The sequence below is a fragment of the Oncorhynchus nerka genome, linkage group LG13, assembly GCF_034236695.1.
Source record: "Oncorhynchus nerka isolate Pitt River linkage group LG13, Oner_Uvic_2.0, whole genome shotgun sequence".
NCBI lineage: Eukaryota > Metazoa > Chordata > Actinopteri > Salmoniformes > Salmonidae > Oncorhynchus > Oncorhynchus nerka.
In genome coordinates, this window is record NC_088408.1 from 33,778,844 (window position 1) to 33,798,812 (window position 19,969).

Here is a 19,969-nt window from a genome sequence, read left to right on the forward strand (position 1 = left end):
TAGAAGCATCTTCCCCTCAGCCGTAATTCAGGGTCTTTGTTCTCCCTAGGCTCACCATATGCTGAGGTGATCAGGTGATTCTCCAGCAATCATTTCTATTTTCGTCCTTCATGTGGAACCACTTTTAAGGTAATTGCTTCTCAGTTGTCAAACCAGAGATGACATACCCAACTTCCTCTATCCCTCCTCACCTGTTCTCTTGATGTACTGTATCTAGGGTATGGGCTAGGATTACTTCGCTTTCAACTGAACTGCCTCAACCATTTTCATCCTAATCAGAAAATAATCAAGTCCACATGTATAAACAAATGTATATTTTATTATTTCCATGGTACATGAACAATTAAAAAATCTGAAAAATCTAGTAAAAAGTATTGTCTAATGGACATATGAAATATTCTTGTCACATATTCACTGTATTTATTTATCTATTTCATACTACTTCAGGTATTGTTATCTGGGTGTTATGACCAGCACAATCGATAAGCAGATATTTACATTCCTCAGCAGTCCCTTTGTCCAATAAAAGTGGTGATTAGGGCCACAGTATAACCAAGTATAACCATAGTATAACAAATCAACCAATCTTGACTTCACATAGCAATCATACCATCCTGGCATTTGATAGTATGTTCCTGAAGTGGGAACCTGGGTTTGTGGTCCCTATTATACAAAGCAAATGTGTGCAGTCTGCTCCCTTAAATGTATGTGAAAAAGCATTGCATGACAGTGATTCATTTCCAGCACAGTTGAAGATCCATGCAAGAATAACCTCTGTTATGTTCACAGACTAACTGCACCCTGGTTGAATATCTGAGACAGGATTATAATAGAGATGATCACGTACTGTAGGAATATCTATCAGAATAATATCTACCAGAATAAATGTTTTGTATGAAAATATTTTAGGTAGAAAACATTTTTTGTCCTTTCTTTTCTGTTGAAGGACCTTTCCCAAGAGGGAAGCATGATCAGTCTGAGTGAAAATATATAGAGATTGTAAGGTATTCTCCTTGGCTGTTGGCTTAGAAAACGAGTGCATTGCAACACCTCTATAGCACTTGTCTGCGCATGAACCTAAGTTGATAAAAGTGAGGACCATTTCTGAGGGGAGCTGCTCTACTGCTCCAGATGAAATACTGAGATAGTCCAGATTCATGAGTCTGAGAGTGGATCAAACCTAGTCCTCAGGACCTCCGCACATTTCATTGTTTATCCCAAATCAATATTTGGCAAGGGATCATCTACAGAACTATTTTTCTGACAGCCATCATATCATGTCAACACGTGATTTACTTGTGAAAGTATCTTACATCAGGGGTTGGTTTTGTTTATTTCACACAATAATACATATTTCCCTGTTTCATTTCCTGTGAGAAACCTCAATTCATTGTGCATGTTTTACCATTTCACTTGATTTTCCCCAAACTGTAACTTGCCCTCTTAGGCTGTAATTTGTCTTACTCATCGTTAGAGTCATGGTTTCCATACGTAAACCAAGCGTCAATCTTCCAACCGCCCATGCAATTATCGATGAAGAGGGTGACATTTTTGGGCTCTAACAAAACAAAACTGTTGAAGGGAGAAGCAAAAACGAGAGAGAGAGAGAGACTCTCATTCATGATGATAAAAAAACAATGCTTGGCTCTACAGGCAGAAATAGTAAAATTGTCAGACACAAACCAATAAATCGTACTAGGGCCAAGTCATACATCCATTTAAAATGGCATCTCTTCCCCTTTCTTTTCTTTGTAATCGCTTTATCTATCAAAAAATTTGACAAACATTTGTGACTGACCATTTTTTAAGTTGGTCCATTTTTGGCACTGAATCTAGTTCAGCTAAGAAGTATATGCTATTGATAAACCTACTTTACATGAACAATAGCCATCCAAGAAGCCCTAAGGGGTCTGAAATCAAAGCATGTTTGCACATAACTGTCAAATCAGTTGCCCACAGCGGTGGGTGGGTGTAGGACAGCAGGATACAGCTCTTCTGCTCTACCTCACGCTGCCTGTCAACTGCAACTAATCTCAGCAGTTTGTAACTGAACTCGGTGGGGGTTCAAATGGTGGGTGTTAGGTGTTGCATGTCACCCCCGCATCCTCCACGTGCCCACAGTTTGTCTTACCCCAGCCTGAGAACTTGCACTGGTGAATGGTGTCCTCGTTCCCAACGCAGGCCACATCATCCATCCAGATGAGCCCAGTACCTGTAGACAGACAGACAGACAGACAGACAGACAGACAGACAGACAGACAGACAGACAGACAGACAGACAGACAGACAGACAGACAGACAGACAGACAGACAGACAGACAGACAGACAGACAGACAGACAGACAGACAGACAGACAGAGAAATGAAGAGGGCAGAAATACTTTATTCAAGATGAACCTAACAGTGCACATATGTCCTCTCAGCCTCCCACTGTTATTAATAAAAAAACATCCAGATCGACTCCAGTATTCAGGACTTACAGAAAAGTATGATTCACAGCTAAGATGATAAAGGAGGGATATACAGGGAGGGAATATAGGGGCGGCCAAGTATCAGGCTCTGCTATTCTATTGTTTTTCTTCGCAAATCACAGCCTTTCTCTGAATGAAAGAGAGTGTGATAGCAGTCTGGTCTGGTCATACTCAGGCTCCTCTTACTCATCACACTACTCTCCTCTGAGAGCCCTTGGAAGCGTCAATGTGAGGCAGATATCTGGCAGAGGGATGAGAGCATGTCATGGCTTCACAAACACAGAGGCTCTGGAGACTGGCGCAAGCCTCTCCTCTCTCCTCTCCCCTGTCCACAGGCACCAGGCAGGGTAGCCAAGAGTCACCAGAGGCGACCTCTGGCATGGAATCTATGTCTGAAATTGGGTTTATTGTGGTATCAATTACATTGAAGACAGAACTGAGAGGCCGACAAACATACGAGACGACACCCTCTAGTGCCTGTTTCCCGGTCCAAATTAAAATAATTTCAAGACGCAGTCAAAATCTCTCGATGGCTTGAGTAATAATTGCTGTCTGAAGAATGATGTGCCAAATGAATGTCCAACACAAACTTAGGAACTCCATTGTTCATGATAATGAGTTGTGAGTTACAACAGTAGATGTGGGACACTGTATTCATCATTGGGTTTGAGAACAAAATTCACTTTCAATCGTTATGTATAGGTTCGGTGTCACGCCTTGGTCATTATATTTTGTGTTTTTGGTATATGTTTGGGTAAGCCAGGGTGTGACATGGGTTTATATGTTGTGTTTCGTATTGGGGTTTGTAGTAATTGGGATTGTGTTGATTAGGGGTGTGTCTAGTTAGGCTTGGCTGCCTGAGGCGATTCTCAATTGGAGTCAGCTGCTTATCGTTGTCTCTGATTGGGAACCGTATTTAGGTAGCCTGAGTTTGCGTCGTATTTTGTGGGTGATTGTTCCTGTCTCTGTGTAGTGTTCACCAGATAGGCTCAGTCACTTGGTTTTTTCTTTTCAATTGTTTTGGAAGAGAAGAAAACGAGCGCCATTCTCCTTGCGGAGATGGTGCTAAATACATCAACACGGTCGGTCCCTGGGATTGGGCTGGCCAACACGATTCGGTTTGCTTGGAAGGAAAAGGAGTTTGAGCCTTTAGGACGGGAATCCTTTGGAAGGATAATATTGATGGGGATTCTAAAGCTGACGGTGAAGGACGTGTTTTGTTTCCAAGGCAACTCGTTGGAGGGAGCATACGACGTTGCACTATATACAGAGGAAAAACACGATGATATCCTGAGAAGGGCAAGAGCAGTGGGAGGTGAGAGGCCGATGTGCCACTACGAAATAACAAGCCTGGCGAAGAATAACTTTAGGGTTGTAACTGTAAACATTTACAACCCTTACGTTAAGGACGAAGAGGTGAGGGCTTTTCTGGGGAGATACATGGATAACGTCTCCTCAGCAAGGCACCTCAAAGACTCCCTTGGGTTTTGGAATGGGAGGAGAGGCTTCCAGGCCCTCCTCAGAGAGGACCCAAGGGGACATGGTGGCTACCTCCATCCTCCTGCTATGTTCTCCCTAGGGGCTGACAGGGGACGTTGTATTATGCACGTCAGCCCCATTTTGCAGACGCTGTATGGCCTATGGTCACATTTTCGCCTCATGCAGTGCAAGAAAATGCAGATTTTGTGCATCTGAGGATCACGAGGCGAGGGATTGTGACAAGCCTAAGACGTGCCATGGGTGTGGCTCGTCAGCACACCTGTGGAGGGGGTGCCCGGCCCGTCAGAGGTCATATGCGTCTGCGGCTGGGGGGAGCAGGAGCGGGGATGGGGGAAGAAGAGGAGGGGAAGGAAGCACGCCTCATGACCAGAGATCAGGTCCAGAGGGGAAGGCCACAAGGAAGGAGGAGGAGCCAGAAGCGGCGGATGGAAGAGAGAAGGAAACGGAAGGCACGGGAGTAGGAGAACCAGAAAAAGCGGCGGAAGAAGGCAACCGAGTGGAGGAGCATGAGAGAGAAGAAAGCGAGGGAGGAGTGGTGGAGAAGGAGACGGTGGAAGAGAAAGTGGACTGGGGGAAAGTGCCATGGTGGAAGAGATGAGGGGTATGGTGGAGGAGCTGGCAGGGGGAGGGTGGTATCTCTTCACTGCCGCCATCACCAAAGAAGAGTATGAAGAGGAGGGGGCGATTGGCCGACAGTGAGGGGGAAGGGATGGCCAAGAGAGTGATGGGGGCGGGAGAAACCTCTGGGTTGCTGCTGGTTTCCCCAGGCCCTCAACTTCTGTTGGGTGGGGACACACATAACAAGACTCAGGACTGGGTACAAGAGGAGGTGGGGAGTTTTTTGTTTGGGGACTCAGCCTCCCCAATTTTTTTCCAAACCAGCTGCAACACTGGGGAGGGGAGGATTGTGGGGGTAGACCCAGGGTGCAGGGCACTCCGGAGCCAAACACTATTCCTGCATCCTGGGAGGGTGTGATGGAGGAAGAGGGGGATGTCGGGATTACGGATGGTGTTCTCACCGGTAGATATGGAGCAGGGGAGCATCGGGTGAGTCTCCTGTTTTATGTTTTTTTCTGTCTGGGTTTAGAATTTGAGTGTATTACATGTATTTATTTTTCATGGAGTCTAATTTTACTTTTGTTAGTTTAAATGTAAGGGGTTTAAGGGATTTTGTTAAGAGGAGGGCGGTTTTTAGTTATTTGGAGGGTGTGGGGTTTGATTTTTGTTTTTTACAGGAGGTTCACCTGAGGGATGGAGGGGATGTTATTAGGTTTAAGAGGGAGTGGGACAAGGGGAGTCGGTTTGGGGTGTTGGGGGTGCACTCATCGGGGTAGGGATTTTGTGTGGGCACAGGGAGGTAAAAGTGGAGGATTCTTTCGTGGTAATGCAGGGAGGGTTATAGGGGTGGATGTCACGATAAGGGATTGTAAATTTAGATTAGTGGTGGTGTATGGGCCACAGGTGGTGGCAGACAGAAGGGAGATGGTGGACTGTCTGACGCCCTGTGTGTCACAAATAGGAAATTAGTGATAGGGGGATTTTAATATAGATTTAGGAAGAGGGGGGATAGCAGTGCGGGCGCCATTGCCAGGCTAATGGCTTGCCATGGTCTGGTAGATGGTGGTCTGCACACTACTCCGAAAATGGACGGTCCTACATGGCGTAACTCCAGGGGGTTGAGCGGAGGCTCGACTATATTTTTGTACCCAGGTCTTTGGGTAAGTTGTCTGGGCGGCTGTTGCCTGTTTTCTTTCGGATCACGACGGGGTGCTCCTGCAGGTGGGGTCGCCAGTCTGCCTCTTTGGTAGAGGGTACTGGAAGCTAGATCGGGATGTGCTGGAGGAGCAGGCTTTTGTTGACGGGTTTTATGGTTTCTTTTGAGGCTTGAGGGCCTCCGGTCCATGTGCGAGGGGTGTTAGAGTGGTGGGAATTAGTTAAGGTGAGGATTAGGGCTTTTATAATAGGGTATTGCAAGAGGAAAAAAGGGAGGAGAGGAGGGAGGTGGATCGTATCCAGAGGTTAATTGAACTCGAATACGAGGCAGGCAACCTCGGCGGGTCGTTTGACTGGGAGAGATCCGCAACCCTAAAGGCGCAGCTCAGGGAGTTGCAGGAGCGGAAGGCTCGAGCTTTCCTTGAGCGAGCGCATAGTGGCTTTCTAGAACATAATGAGACTTGTTCTGCTATGTTCTTTAAGTTGGTTAGGGCAAGACAGAGTAGGAAGGTAATGCATGGTGTTAGGGAAGAAAATGGTAGTATAGTTAGAGAACCAGAGGATATGGTCAGGGTGACAACTGATCATTTCCAAGGTTTATTTAAGGAAAGGGAAATAGATGTAGAGCAGGGAAATGTGTTTTTAGAACACTTGTCCAGGCGGTTGCCGGAGGACATTAGAGAAGTGATGGAGGCCCAGATCTCACTAGAAGAGGTTGAGAGCGCTCTTAGGAGGATGGGAAAAGGGAAGGTGCCTGGGATAGATGGGCTGCCGGCTGAGTTTTATCTCAAGTTTTGGGGTATACTTGGACCAGTGGTCCTCGAAGTCTTGAAGGCCATCCTTGAGACGGGGTCCCGGGGGATCAATGGCTGTTGGTGTGCTGTCACTTTTATATAAGAAGGGGAAGTAACAGACCTTGGCAACTGGCGGCCGTTGACCATGCTGTGTGTAGATTACAAGCTACTTGCAAAGGTTTTAGCAGACCGGTTGCGCACAGCCCTTCCCTACGTCGTTCATGAGGATCAGACGTGCGGGGTAGAGGGCCGCTCTATTCGATGGAACCTACAGTTAATCAGGGACTCCATCGCTTGGGTTGAAGATAGAGGTCTGCCTTTAATGGTAGCAGCGCTAGATCAGGCGAAAGCCTTCGATCGCGTGAATAGATCCTTTTATTCAGAGTGTTAGGTCGATTAGGATTTGGGGAGAAGTTTATAGGATGGATTCGTACATTATATGTCGGAGCGGGGTGCCGAGTTAGTGTAAATAGTCACTTGGGTGATGTTTTTGACCTCTCGTCTGGGGTCAGGCAGGGGTGCCCACTCTCGGCTCTCCTCTTCGTTCTGTACATGGAGCTCTGGGGGCTGCCATTAGGGCAGACACAGGGGTGGAAGGTTTGCTGATCCCTGGAAGTGGTGGGCTGCGTGTTAAGATGACGCAGTACGCCGACGACACTTCCTTGCTGTTGTGCAAGGACTCGTGCCTGACAAGGTCCCTTGCCATCTTTGGGGATTTCACCCGAGCGTCGGGAGCAGTTCTGAACCATGCAAAGTCTTCAGTCAAGTTTTTCGGAAGATGGCGCGGTAGAACGGATGTGCCTGGGGGGTTATCTCTCTGTGAGGGGGCCCTGAGGATTCTCGGGGTCCATTTTGAGACCTCCGGCTCAGCGACGCTAAACTGGAACATGCGTATCGCAGTGGTACAGAGGAAGCTAGCAATGTGGAAAGCTAGGTATTTGTCTTTTATGGGCAAAGTCCTGGTCCTAAAGGTGGATGTGTTGCCGTCTCTTTTGTATTTGGCATACATCTACCCATTGCCGGCTTGTCTGAGGAGGCCTCTAGTGAGGCTTGTGTTTCAGTTTATGTGGAGTGGCAGGTGCGAGTGGGTCGCCAGGGCACGCATGATCTGTCCCATCGGGAGGGAGGTAGGGGGTACCACATTTCCCCCTCAAGCTGGACTCAATTTTTGTTTCCTTCTTGTTAACGGAGCTTGCTCAGCCAGTGATACACCCGTCCGGTTACCTCCTGCGGGTGTTTTTCTCGTATCAGGCGAGAAGCATAATGGTGTGGTCTAACACGGGTCCTCGGGCGGAACAGCTGCCGTGGCACTTTGGTCATGCGGCGTGCGCACCCTGAGGTTGAAGTTGCCCGAGTAGGTTTAGATCACAGGCACCTGTACGAGGAGGTCAGAAAGGCAGGGAGTCCGGCGCCTGTAGTGGGCATCTCGGAAGTGGTCTGGGAGGGAGTGCAGGCGCGGGGTCTGGATAACAGGCTCAAGGACCTGAATTGGTTGAGCCTTCATAAGTGTTTGCCGGTACGTTCCATCTTGTACCGGTATAATTTGGTGCAATCCCCCACCTGTCTAAGATCCTCTTGTGGCAGGGAGGAGACTGTGCGCCATGTCTTTTGGGACTGTGCCTTTGCCGGAGTAGTATGGGCTAGGCACGGGTGTTGTTAGGTTTGGTAAAGGGGATTTTGTATTGACGTGGGCCAGGTTAGAGAGGGGTGTAGGGAGAGCGAGAGGGACGGATAGGGACAGGTTTCTGCTCTGGCTTCTCATGAGTCTCTTTAAACGGGGGCTGTGGGAAGCAAGGCAGAACATGGTGAAGACAGGGAAAGATTGGGGGGTGGAAGGGATAGTGAGGAGGGTGGAAGGAGATTTGAGGGGGAGGATGAAGAGGGAGGAGAGGAAGTGGGGGCAGCATGCTGCTCGGGAGAGGTGGAAGGGGGGTTTAGGGCTGGGTGTAATTTAGATTTGTAAGAGGATAGATTAGGGACGGGGAGATAGGGAGAGGTATTTTGTAGGGTAACGGGGAGGGAAGATGCTCCCCTGAGGTTTTGTTTGTGGTTTATGTTTTAGTTTAATTAGTTTATTTAAAATACCATTATTTGTGTATGTATGTAAATTATGAGTTGTAAAGAATGAATGGTATTGAAGATAATAAACTATTTTTATAAAAAAAAAAAATAGGCTGTATTAGTTTCACGTTCCGTTTGTTGTTTTGCTTAGTATGTTATTGAGTTATTTCATGTACGCATTCTTTCATTAAAGTCATGAGTAACCTACACGCTGCATTTCGGTCCGACTCTCTTTCTACAAACGAAGAACGCCGTTACATTCGGAACATTTGTGTAACAGCACAGTTAAACATATACGGTAAATAGAAAACAAAACTGGATGGTCTTCAGATACAGATGGGAGGGGTTGAGGGTAATTGAAGGATTGGATTCAAAACAAACAAAAGATAGCTAATGTAAAATACACTGTGTCCGATCTAATTTGCCTACTTGCCAAATAAGCAGGTTAGAGAAAGACATAGGACCTCAAATATACAGTGCATTCGGAAAGTATTCAGCCTTATTCTAAAATGGATTCAAATGTGTTTTTCCTCATCAATCTACACACAAAAGGCCATAATGACAAAGCAGAAACAGATTTGAGAAAATTTTTGCAAATGTATAAATATAAAAAAAAACTGAAATATCATATTTACATAAGTATTCAGACCCTTTACGCGGTACTTTGTTGAAGCACCTTTGGCAGCGATTACAGCAATGCGTCTTCTTAGGTATAATGATACAAGCTTGACACACCGGTTTTTGGGGAGTTTCTCCCATTCTTCTCTGCAGATCCTCTCAAACTCTGTCAGGTTGGATAGGGAGCATCGCTGCACAGCTATTTTCAGGTCTCTCCAGAGATGCTCGATCAGGTTCAAGTCCGGGCCCTGGCTGGGACACTCAAGGACATTCAGAGACTTGTCCCGAAGCCACTCCTGCATTGTGTTGGCTGTGTGCTTAGGGTCAATGTCCTGTTGGAAGGTGAACTTTCACCCCAGTCTGAGGTCCTGAGCCTTCTGGAGCAGTTTTTCATCAAAGATCTCTCTGTACTTTGCTCCGTTCGTCTTTCCCTCGATCCTGACTAGTCTCCCAGTTCCTGCCGCTGAAAAACATCACCACAGCATGATGCTGCCACCACCATGCTTCACCGTAGTGATGGTGTCAGGTTTCCTCCAGACGTGATGTTTGGCATTCAGGCCAAAGAGTTCAATCGTGGTTTCATCAGACCAGAGAATCTTGTTTCTCATGGTCTGATAGTCCTTTAGGTGTCTTTTGGCAAACTCCAAGTGGGCTGTCATGTGCCTTTTACTGAGGAGTGGTTTCCGTCTGCCCACCCTACCATGATTGGTGGAGTGCTGCAGAGATGGGAGATCCTTCCAGAATGACTGCCATCTCCACAGAGGAACTCTGGAGTTCTGTCAGAATGACCATTGGGTTCTTGGTCACCTCCGTGACCAAGGCCCTTCTCCCCTGATTGCTCAGTTTGGCCGGGCGGCCATCTCTAGGAAGAATCTTGGTGGTTCCAAACTTCTTCCATTTAAGAATGATGGAGGCCACTGTGTTCTTGGGGACCTTCAATGCTGCAGACATTTTTTGGTACCCTTCCCCAGATGTGTGCCTTGACACAATCCTGTCTCAGAGCTCTACGGACAATTCCGTTGACCTCGTGGCTTGGTTTTTGCTCTGACATGCACTGTCAACTGTGGGACCTTATATAGACAGGTGTGTTCCTTTCCAAATCATGTCCAATCGATTGAATTTACCCCAGGTGGACTCCAATCAATTTGTAGAAACATCTCAAGAATGATCAATGCAAACAGGATGCACCTGAGCTCAATTTCAAGGCTCATATCAAAGGGTCTGAATAGTTATGAAAATAAGGTATTTCTGTTTTTTATTTTTAAGACATTTTCAAAAATGTCTAAAAAAACATGTTTTCGCTTTGTCATTATAGGGTATTGTCTGTAGATTGATTTAAAAACATCTATTTTAGGATAAGGCTGTAACGTAACAAAACGTGGAAAAAGTCAAGGGGTCTGAATACTTTCCGAATGCACTGTATGCCTAACATAACTACAACTTTGTTTGATTTATAACAACAAGGGATAATATACATGCAGGAAAACCATAGTGAATCCAGGTGAAAGCTTCTTGATGTCACTTGTTAAATCCACTTCAATCAGTGTCGATGAAGGGGAGGAGACCGGTTAAAGAAGGATGTTTAAGCCTTGAGACATGGATTGGGAATGTGTGCCATTCAGTGGGTGAATAGGCAAGACAAAAAATGTAAGTTCCTTTGAACGGGCTATAGTAGTGGGTGCCAGGCACATTGGTTTGTGTCAATAACTGCAACGCTGATGGATTTTTCTCAACAGTTTCCCGTGTGTATCAAGAATGGTCCACCACCCAAAGGACATCCAGCCAACATGGGCCAGCAAACCTGTGAAAAGCTTTTGACACCTTGAAGAGTCCACGCCCAGACGAATTGAGGCTGTTATGAGGGCAAAAGGGGGGAGTGCAACTCAATAATAGGAAGGTGTTCTTCATGATTTTTATACTCACTATATACAGTTTACCAAACCAATCCAGAATAATATATGTTTTAAATGCAATATGTCATAAGGATATCACTCTCCCCACAAAAGGTTCCCACAAAGTTAACATTAGCATAAGCATGTCGTTCTTATCCCACATTTGAATGAGATTTCACGTTATAATTCCTGGTCTTCGTTTGCTTCAGGGTTATATTCGAATGCTGGCAACATAATGAGCACAAAAAGTACAATATGCTTTTTATATCCTGAATCAGACATTCATTTCTTTCACTCTAAGATGACAGTTTACAGATGTGCATGTGGGCCTCATCCCCATAGGCCTATCGGGGCTGTGTACCAGTGAGGGGATTCATAGACGGACTTGATGTAAGATAAGAGGCCAAAAATATCCTACACTGGCTGGAGGCCGCAGACAAGACCATCAACCCTTGAAATGCCAGGGCTTGTCTGATATATTGTGTAAATATACGTCTACAATGAGAACTATGTGTGTAGTTAGGAACTAATGTCTCCATTTCAGCTATTTTATTTGATGTATTTGTGTGTCTTCCCTCAAAAGTAGTAGTATCACTAATGCTCAAAGGAGGCCCTTTGTGTGTACGGAAATATCGTTCCGTATTGTTTTCCATATACTTTATGACCAGCAGTACTGTTGGGAAGGGACCAGGACCTGGTAGACCTACCGTCTGTCTACTCTATCCGTTTGTTCACAGAAACATTTTGAACTTTGAGTGTGAGCAATATTTTCCCTCAGAATGTTGGCAAACACACTCTGTATGATCAGAGTTTCTGCTTTAAGGTCATTCTACCACATTTAGCACCATGAGAGAAGACTCCAAGTTCGAGCACCACCAACTACAGAACATTGAATAACTGAAACATCTTGAGTGCAGCATGAACTTGAAAAGGAAACTTGGCCAGGACCAGTATAGTATAGTGTACATTCACCACAGATGTTTGGACTGGGCCTAATACATCTCTGTTGGGTTTATTTTAACTAGACATGCCTCCTAAACTGGTTTACCCAGCATCTCAACACTTACTTTGAGAATTATTTATTGTATTGACCATGTACAATGTCATCTCTAACATAATTATAAATACAAATATGGTTCAGGATGAGGTCAAGAATAAAGAAACAACATTTTGCTTCGCAAATGGGGTCTATGAAAAAAAGACACATTTACAACTGTTTAATTAATCCTCAAAAGTAAATGTGAATTATTGTTAATTTTAAAAAATGGTTATTTGGAATTAGATTTTTTAAAGTTTTTGTGTCCAGATTAATTTGAACAAAACCCTAATATTTTGATTGGACCAAACATAGATGTGTGTGTATGCATGATGTAATGATGGTTGTGGAAAATAGGTCATAAGAGAGGAAACAGATGGATATTACCACTGGCACATTTTTGATGGCATCTGGCTCATATGATGTTCCCTATAAACGTATATGAATCTCAGTAGTTTTCAAATGCTTTGTGCACTAATACCCACCATAAAAAAGTACAATTACAACAAAAAATTGTAAAAATCCTAATCTGCCTCCACAAGTTTATCACAGTCTGCACTGTAGTTAGTTCAAATCTCCATAGAGATAAAAACAGCCAAAAGGCTTACCTTGTCCAAACCGGCCTGTTTTATGGATCTCGAAGGCTCCTTTGTAGCCAAGCATCCTGCAGACCACGTCGCCGTCCTTCTTGTCCCAGACGTCATCACACACCGTTCCCCAGCGTCTCTCGTGGAACACCTCCACTCTCCCCTCGTGAGGGCCTGATCCATTCACCAGCCTCACCAGTGTCTCGTCCACTGAATCGCACACACACACACACACACACACACACACACACACACACACACACACACACACACACACACGCACATGCACACAGCAGGGGAGAGAGACATGGATGGTGGTTCGAAAGGGGAAGCTGGTCATGGGCCAAACAAAACCCCTAGCCACAGAACACTGATCAGATTGAGGTGGCTTGACTCAGTGTATTAACCTCAAAGATGGATCATAGAGTGCATTTCTGTAAAGTCAACTAAATTACAGTAATATTCAGAGGACACTGGCTTGCTGATTTGCTGTTGATTTCCCAACCAGGTAGGTTTACCAGCATGTCTTGGATTAGTGAAGTCATACTTTTTGGATTAGTTTGTTCAAAACACTGTTTGTACATTTCACGTAGACACAATAAATCCATCAGGTATGGAGCAACAAGCCAAACATCTTTCTAACTTTACTTAATGTCAATTATTTTTTCATAAGCGGGAAAATAAAACAAAACACTTGAACACATCTTTAGGAAATGCTTTCCATGAAGCTTGTTTGTTCAAAGGGGTTTGCTATTAGGGGTAATTATTGCCTCCACACTTGGTGACCTCCATAACTGCAGTTATAAAGAGTTTGGAGTGAAATTTGTGGTCTTGTCTGGGCAGGAGAAGGTGTTGAAAACAATTAGTACCTCCCATTGGAAGATTAACTCTGACTGAACTAGCCTTTATTGACCTTTTTAGGAGATGGATAACCTGGGGCTCCAATGGCTGAACATGAATCTGGAGGATAGACTCGAGAAGAGCACAGGAACAAGGTCAGGAATTTGGTCTGAGAATGTTGTCACAAGAAATAGAGATGCAGGGACCGGATATTAGCCATATCATCAAGTGAAATTATTACAGTTTGTCAAAATAAATTTTAGTTGACTAAATGTGTTCCATCAGCATTTTGGTTAGGCATACGCAATCTGTGTTCTAGATGGCCATCACAGGGACCAGTCTATGTGCTATCGTAACTGTGCTGAGACCATCTCCTCCATTACAGGTCACCTCCGCTGTGTGTGTTGATGCTAGACTGCCTTGTTTAAAGAGGGTTCTGGGTGGGTATTGTCATTATCCTCGTTCGTGTGTGTGTGTGTGTGTGTGTGTGTGTGTGTGTGTGTGTGTGTGTGTGTGTGTGTGTGTGTGTGTGTGTGTGTGTGTGTGTGTGTGCGCGTGCGTGCCTGCGTGCGTGCGTGACCGTGTGCCCCACAAGACAGCAGGCGTCTCTTTCCCCCAGCACACACAGTGGGAGGTTGATCCGAGGGGCCCCCCGTCCACCATCATGTTTGGGAAGATTTAGTAAGAATTGGATGGAGAGAAAATGCTATTTCTTGCCAGGATGTCATATTACAGCTCCCCTGCACATGAAGCCTAGACCTGTAATGAAGCCTAGTCCTGTAATCCTGCAACAAAATCCCTAATGTAAAACATGTTGCAGCCAGGTATGGACCTACCTTCAAGCCAGCATGAGGCTTGGTTTGTTCAAATCATTTTAGAAGTTCAGACAGAAACTTAAGTTAAGTTAATCACACATCCAACAGAAAACCTCTTAGCAGACTTCTCCTGAGAGAGACTCATGCACAGTATAATACAGGGCCTATTAAAGTCCAGCTAATTGATAAGATGAAAACCAGTATTTCCCATTTCTACCACCACACTCATGATATCTCTCTGTAGTTTCACAACTGAAGTATTTGTTATAGAAAAAGAGTTGTTTAGTCTTATGGGAGAAAACACTAAAAACAGTGCTGTCAATACCTTATAAAAGCAGGCACGTTTCCAAAGTTTGACGATTAGAGCACTGGCCCACTTTGCTATACTTTACATCATCAAAACTACAATTTGAACTAGGTCTTTTCATTATGAAAATACACTGGGGGAAAAATTATATCTGACTTGAATTTAGCATGTATGAGCAACATAATTAGGACAAAAACAATAACCGATTAAAGAACAAAAATGGCTATACTGACCTATAAAACTGGCAATCAACCAAACGTTATATCTTCCTCTCTACTCTTAGGGGAGAGTAAGAGAGTGAATCTGAATCTTAGTGCAACAGCTAACAACATCTGGACCTTTTGCAACAAGATTTCTGGACTAATGGACTAAGACAATGCTGTGCATTTTGGGGCGTGTGTGTGTGTGCAGGTCTAAGTGCACGCGTGAGTGTGTATATGTTCACAACTTCAGGTTGTTCATGTGTAAATGCACCTCCCATTGGAAGATTAACTCTGACTCAACTAGCCTTTATTGACCTTTTTAGGAGATGAGTAGCCTGGGGCTCCAATGGCTGAACATGAATCTGGAGGATAAACTCGAGAAGAGCACAGGAACATCTTGTTAATGTGTTGCAGATGCTGCCGCCTGAGCTCCGCTCTACTCTTAGCCTGAGACATGCAGCCAATCTGGCAGACTGAAACCATGTGTCTGCTGCAGATATGTAGGCATAACTTTACTCTGGTAATGGCTCAGGAAACTTCAATCTGTCCAGTGAGACGCAGACCCAGGTTATCTCTGATAGGGGTGTGATGGGGCTAGGCCAGAGCCATGGTGGTATTAGCAGGGTAGCTAACATGGCACAGTGGATGAGGATCTGTTTGCAGTAGGTAGCTGAACCGATATGGAGAAGCCCACGCTCTTATAAACGGCTAATTCGGCACAATGATGCATAGGTCTACTTGACTGGCACTATGAGGTCAGATTGATTTAGCCCACAGAGCCAAATTAGAGATACGCGTACTTACTGTTGTCAAGACGTTGGCCTGGGGGTAGGTTTATGACAGTCATAAATACCTCTTTCCCTCTTTTTCCTCTCTCTACCCTAATGATGTTACATTTGCATAACCCTTGGTTAACATAGAGATTCTGGGAACATCAGAAGGTGGGGGGAAATGAACTATATTCTGGTAATCCGACCAATTGAACATATGCGGTGGTACTTAATGAATATGATGTCAGTTCGGTTGTCATCTGAGACATTCTAATCAATGATAAGATGACATAAACTCTACAGTGGAAAGTCTACACATCAGAGTTATCGGATTCACGTGGAATTGTTGTTCAATTTAAATGTTTGAATATGAAATTTTTCGTGATGGGATGAAATGTGATTTTAGCTTCCAAAATGTGAGATTTGGGTTTTCATAAGATAGGGCTCTGCTCAATCAGTGGCCCGCCCCTGTGAAGGGACATGGGCTATAAAACGTTTCAAACGCGCCCTCCTCTCCCTTCCTTTTATAAAAGCCCTTGAAGACAATATAACCTCCTGTTCCGAGGATGTGAGGACGACGGTCTGATGTCAGAATGGTTCAGATAATAACTACAGAATGAAGCCAACATCAGCTTGAGCTTTGGTTGTGAATGGTATGAACTTTGAACTCTTATTCACTACAGAAGTGATACCTCCTAGCCGTTGAGTTAGCAACAGCCGCTGCAAACGAGGGTTAGGAAGGAACAGACAGACTATCCCGTCTACCACACAACGACGTTACTACAACGTCTTCAATTTACCAGCAGAGACATTCTTCAAAGGACAAAGGACTCGTTGGGCAACAAGGCCTTCCATCTACAACCAACCTACCGAAGCGCAGCTCAAAGTAAATATTTATTGCATTTTCCTTTTCCAAATGGGCGGTAATTTAGAATGCATAAGATACTGTATTTACGATAGCACAGCTTCGCCCTTTGTTCCTCAGTCTTCCCGCTCTTTCACTCAAACTCAGCCCCTTTTCTTTTGTGTAACAAGCTGTCATATCTGTTCCGCCCGCCAGGGACGTTTACCTTTATGACGTAATTTGTAATCAAGTTATGATTTAAATATGTGTATGTGTAATTCTGTGTGATTAGTTAGGTATTTAGTAAATAAATAATTAAACCCAATTTTGTATTGCTGATTCAACTTGTTAGCCAAGAGTATACTCAGGATTTGAACATTTATGGAACTAGGCCACACGTCTGGTTAAATCAACATTATTGGAGGCCGCTGATAGGAATCTAAAATATAATGACGCTTTCATTTTGATTCAGCCTGTATAAAATTGAAAAGCAGATTACATAATATACCAAGCTTATTGTACACATTCTTGGAGTGTTAAAGACAAGCATTATTGTGTGTGTGTGCTGAAGATTCCCCGCCTCCGTGTTGTTCGCTGACGTAGTCAGCAGGTAACGTAAGCGAACACATTTCTGTATGAGGGCCGAGAAAGCTAATTATAGACATCTGAGAAATAGAGCGTTTGGCCAAACGCAGTGCTATTTCTGCCTGGCGCATTTCAGACGCGGGTAGGCTTGGTCATTATTAATTTCTCGAGCGAGGACAAAGAGCCAGCCGATTGAAATTCAGGAGATATAAGCTTGACCAACGATATATATATATATCTCTGTCTCTCTCACGAGAAGACCAAGGTGCATTTCGTTGTTTGCGCGTGTTCCGGTTAAAACATCGTCAAAAAACGCTGAAAAGGGTTTGAACATAATACGTTATAAGCAAAACCTTTCCCTTGCCAAGGTAATCCTATGTGCTGCATTTTCAGGCACAAAGAAGGGGTTAGCTAAAGCTAACAAGGGAAAGTAGCCATTTTGTTTTCTTGTGCTACGTTGAAATTCCTCCGCCTTGCGGAACAGAAGTCCCGCTCCGGATAGTTCCGTTTGATTTCCTGACACGTGAAGGAAATGCTATAACCACTCCCCAACCACATCTAGTTAAGTGGATGGGTCACTATTGTCTAGACATGTACACATGTTCATGAAATACAATAGATGGCTGTAATCACCCGCAGACACACTTGGCTAACTTGATGGATTATGTAATCAGCTGGCGAAGTGGAGTCTTTTGTTTAGACATGTAGTTAGCTAGCTACACAATAAACCGGCATAAACTCATACTACACAAACAATGTCATAGCTGTAGTATAAATCTGCAGGTAGCTAAACAGCTAACCAACTAGGTGCAATGTTAGCTAGCTAACATTAGGCTATAACTAGCAATGCAAATGATATTACTACACAGATCATACACGTAAAGTTAGCTAGCGAGCCAGCAAGCTAATGTTCGCTAGCTAGCTAATAGTACGCTTTGACTTGATATGAAAATGACTTTCTGACAAAAATAGAAACATATACTATCTGGAAATGTATCTGTGTGAAATCACTGACCGCTGACGTGTGCCCAGGATATTCGTTCATGAAGAATTATTCATGTCACACTCAAGTCATTACTTATGCTATCCAGACGGATATCAATGTCTGATCCAATTGAACTAATAAGTGTAAATCTGGCAATTTACATTCTGAAATAGACATTTGAAATAATATCCAAATTGATGAGTTTTCTAAATAAGACATTGTAAACTTTTTCCAAACTAACCTAGATGAAGCAACTTCTCAGGTTAATTAAAGTTTAATTCCCAAATAGCCTATACAGGTCTGATTTATCATTAAATTGATAAATCAGTCAAATTTGTTTTTTTGCAAAACCATTCAGTAATCCAGTACTGACAGAAGCCCCGCCCCAGCGGGAATCCCACGTGGCTTTGATCTTGTGTTGAATGTTCCCAACATTTGAGCTACTGTTTACACTTATGATATCCAATCAATGGAGATTGTATGGATTATCGTCTCATTCAATTTAATAAGTTAAATTGTTGAACATAACTTAATGTTCTTCCAATCAAATGAGACACTTTTAAGCTTCTCATATTAACCTCAGGTTAATTAAAGTTTAATACCCAGATAGCCTACCCAGGTAGGATTAATCATTGGCATTGATTAATTTATTCAGTTTGCTTTTGCATATTCATTCACGTTCAACTTCCACATTACTGGTACAGTACTGACAGTTCGTCAACATCTATAAATAGATTAAACTTGTCTTTGCATCAGCTTCCAATGAATTCCAAACTTTGAAAGAAAATAGGAACATTTTTCCTTTAAATTTTTCTAATAATGTGCAAACTATCAAAGGAGGTGGTCACACCACTCCTCTGCTAATTAGTGAACCTCCACCCATAAAAGGATTGATCTCTGACCTCAGCAGCGATACCAACCCTAATTATGCCATTAGCGAAAAAACAGCCGAAATTGCGAACGCTCTCCAAAATCAACCATCAGGCTTTGTGACGGTTCTCCCCACTTTTGCACTGATGTATCGCCATACAAATGTGGCATCGGTCCAATACCACAGTGCACAGCTGATGCACGTGCCAGACATGGCTAACATGAGGGGACAGGTGGAGAGAACTGAGCAACTATTGACAAAAGCAGCAAATGAAAACATTCTGCTAGTCGAGGAACTGCGTTTGAAATCTGAATAATTAAAAGTAATTGCAAATACTTATGACGATGAACGAGCACAAACTCTTGAACAAAATCGTTGTCAAGAACAACTCGATTTAGCCCAAACTAAATACGATGTAGTCCACTCCAAACTAGATCACCAAGAATTTACAACTTCCAGATGAGACTGAATTAAGATGACGATTAATATTGTAAAATATTACTAGGTCTTTAAGAGTTTATTCGGAAGATAACAGCTCTATAAATATTATTTTGTGGTGCCCGACACTCTAGTTAATTACATTTACATGATTAGCTCAATCAGGTAATATTAATTACGGATAAATTATTTTATAGAATAGCATGTTATATCACTTAATCCGGCATAGCCAAAGACACGACACTGTAGTATCACTAAAACTTAACAGTCGTACAGCTGTAAGTGAATCATGAAATACTTCCTTTAGAGAAGTGGGAAATGAGAAATAGAATTGAGTGCACTTTAGAGGGCCATGTTACACTGTTACAGAGAGACATTTATGACTATGTGCTGCAGTAGAAGGAAAGCCTCCCCTATCCGTTAGTGGAATTAGGTCTGAGAATGCTGTCACAAGAAATAGAGATGCAGGGACAGGATATCAGCCATATCATCAAGTGAAATGATTACCGTTTGTCAAGATAAACTAAATAGCTGTAGCCTACTGCAGAAGAAGGACAATATAACAAACAATCTCCCATGTTGAGTTTGTCAACTTGTACAAGCATTTACTCTATAATGTATCTCTGCTTGATATCTGTG

At 43.7% G+C, this 19,969-nt stretch overlaps 1 protein-coding gene across 1 annotated transcript in view; it reads right to left on the reverse strand.

The window, feature by feature from the left end:
• Window positions 1-299: 299 nt before the first annotated feature.
• Window positions 300-19,969, reverse strand: part of LOC115139414 (scavenger receptor class A member 5-like) — a 54,071-nt gene continuing 34,401 nt past the window's right edge. Inside the window, exons 8-9 of the mRNA XM_065026356.1 lie at window positions 12,694-12,882; window positions 300-2,212 (exon numbers count right to left, since the gene is read on the reverse strand). Coding sequence (XP_064882428.1) covers window positions 2,079-2,212; window positions 12,694-12,882 — 323 coding nt within the window. The 3' untranslated portion in view covers window positions 300-2,078. The remainder of the gene's footprint in view (window positions 2,213-12,693; window positions 12,883-19,969) is intronic.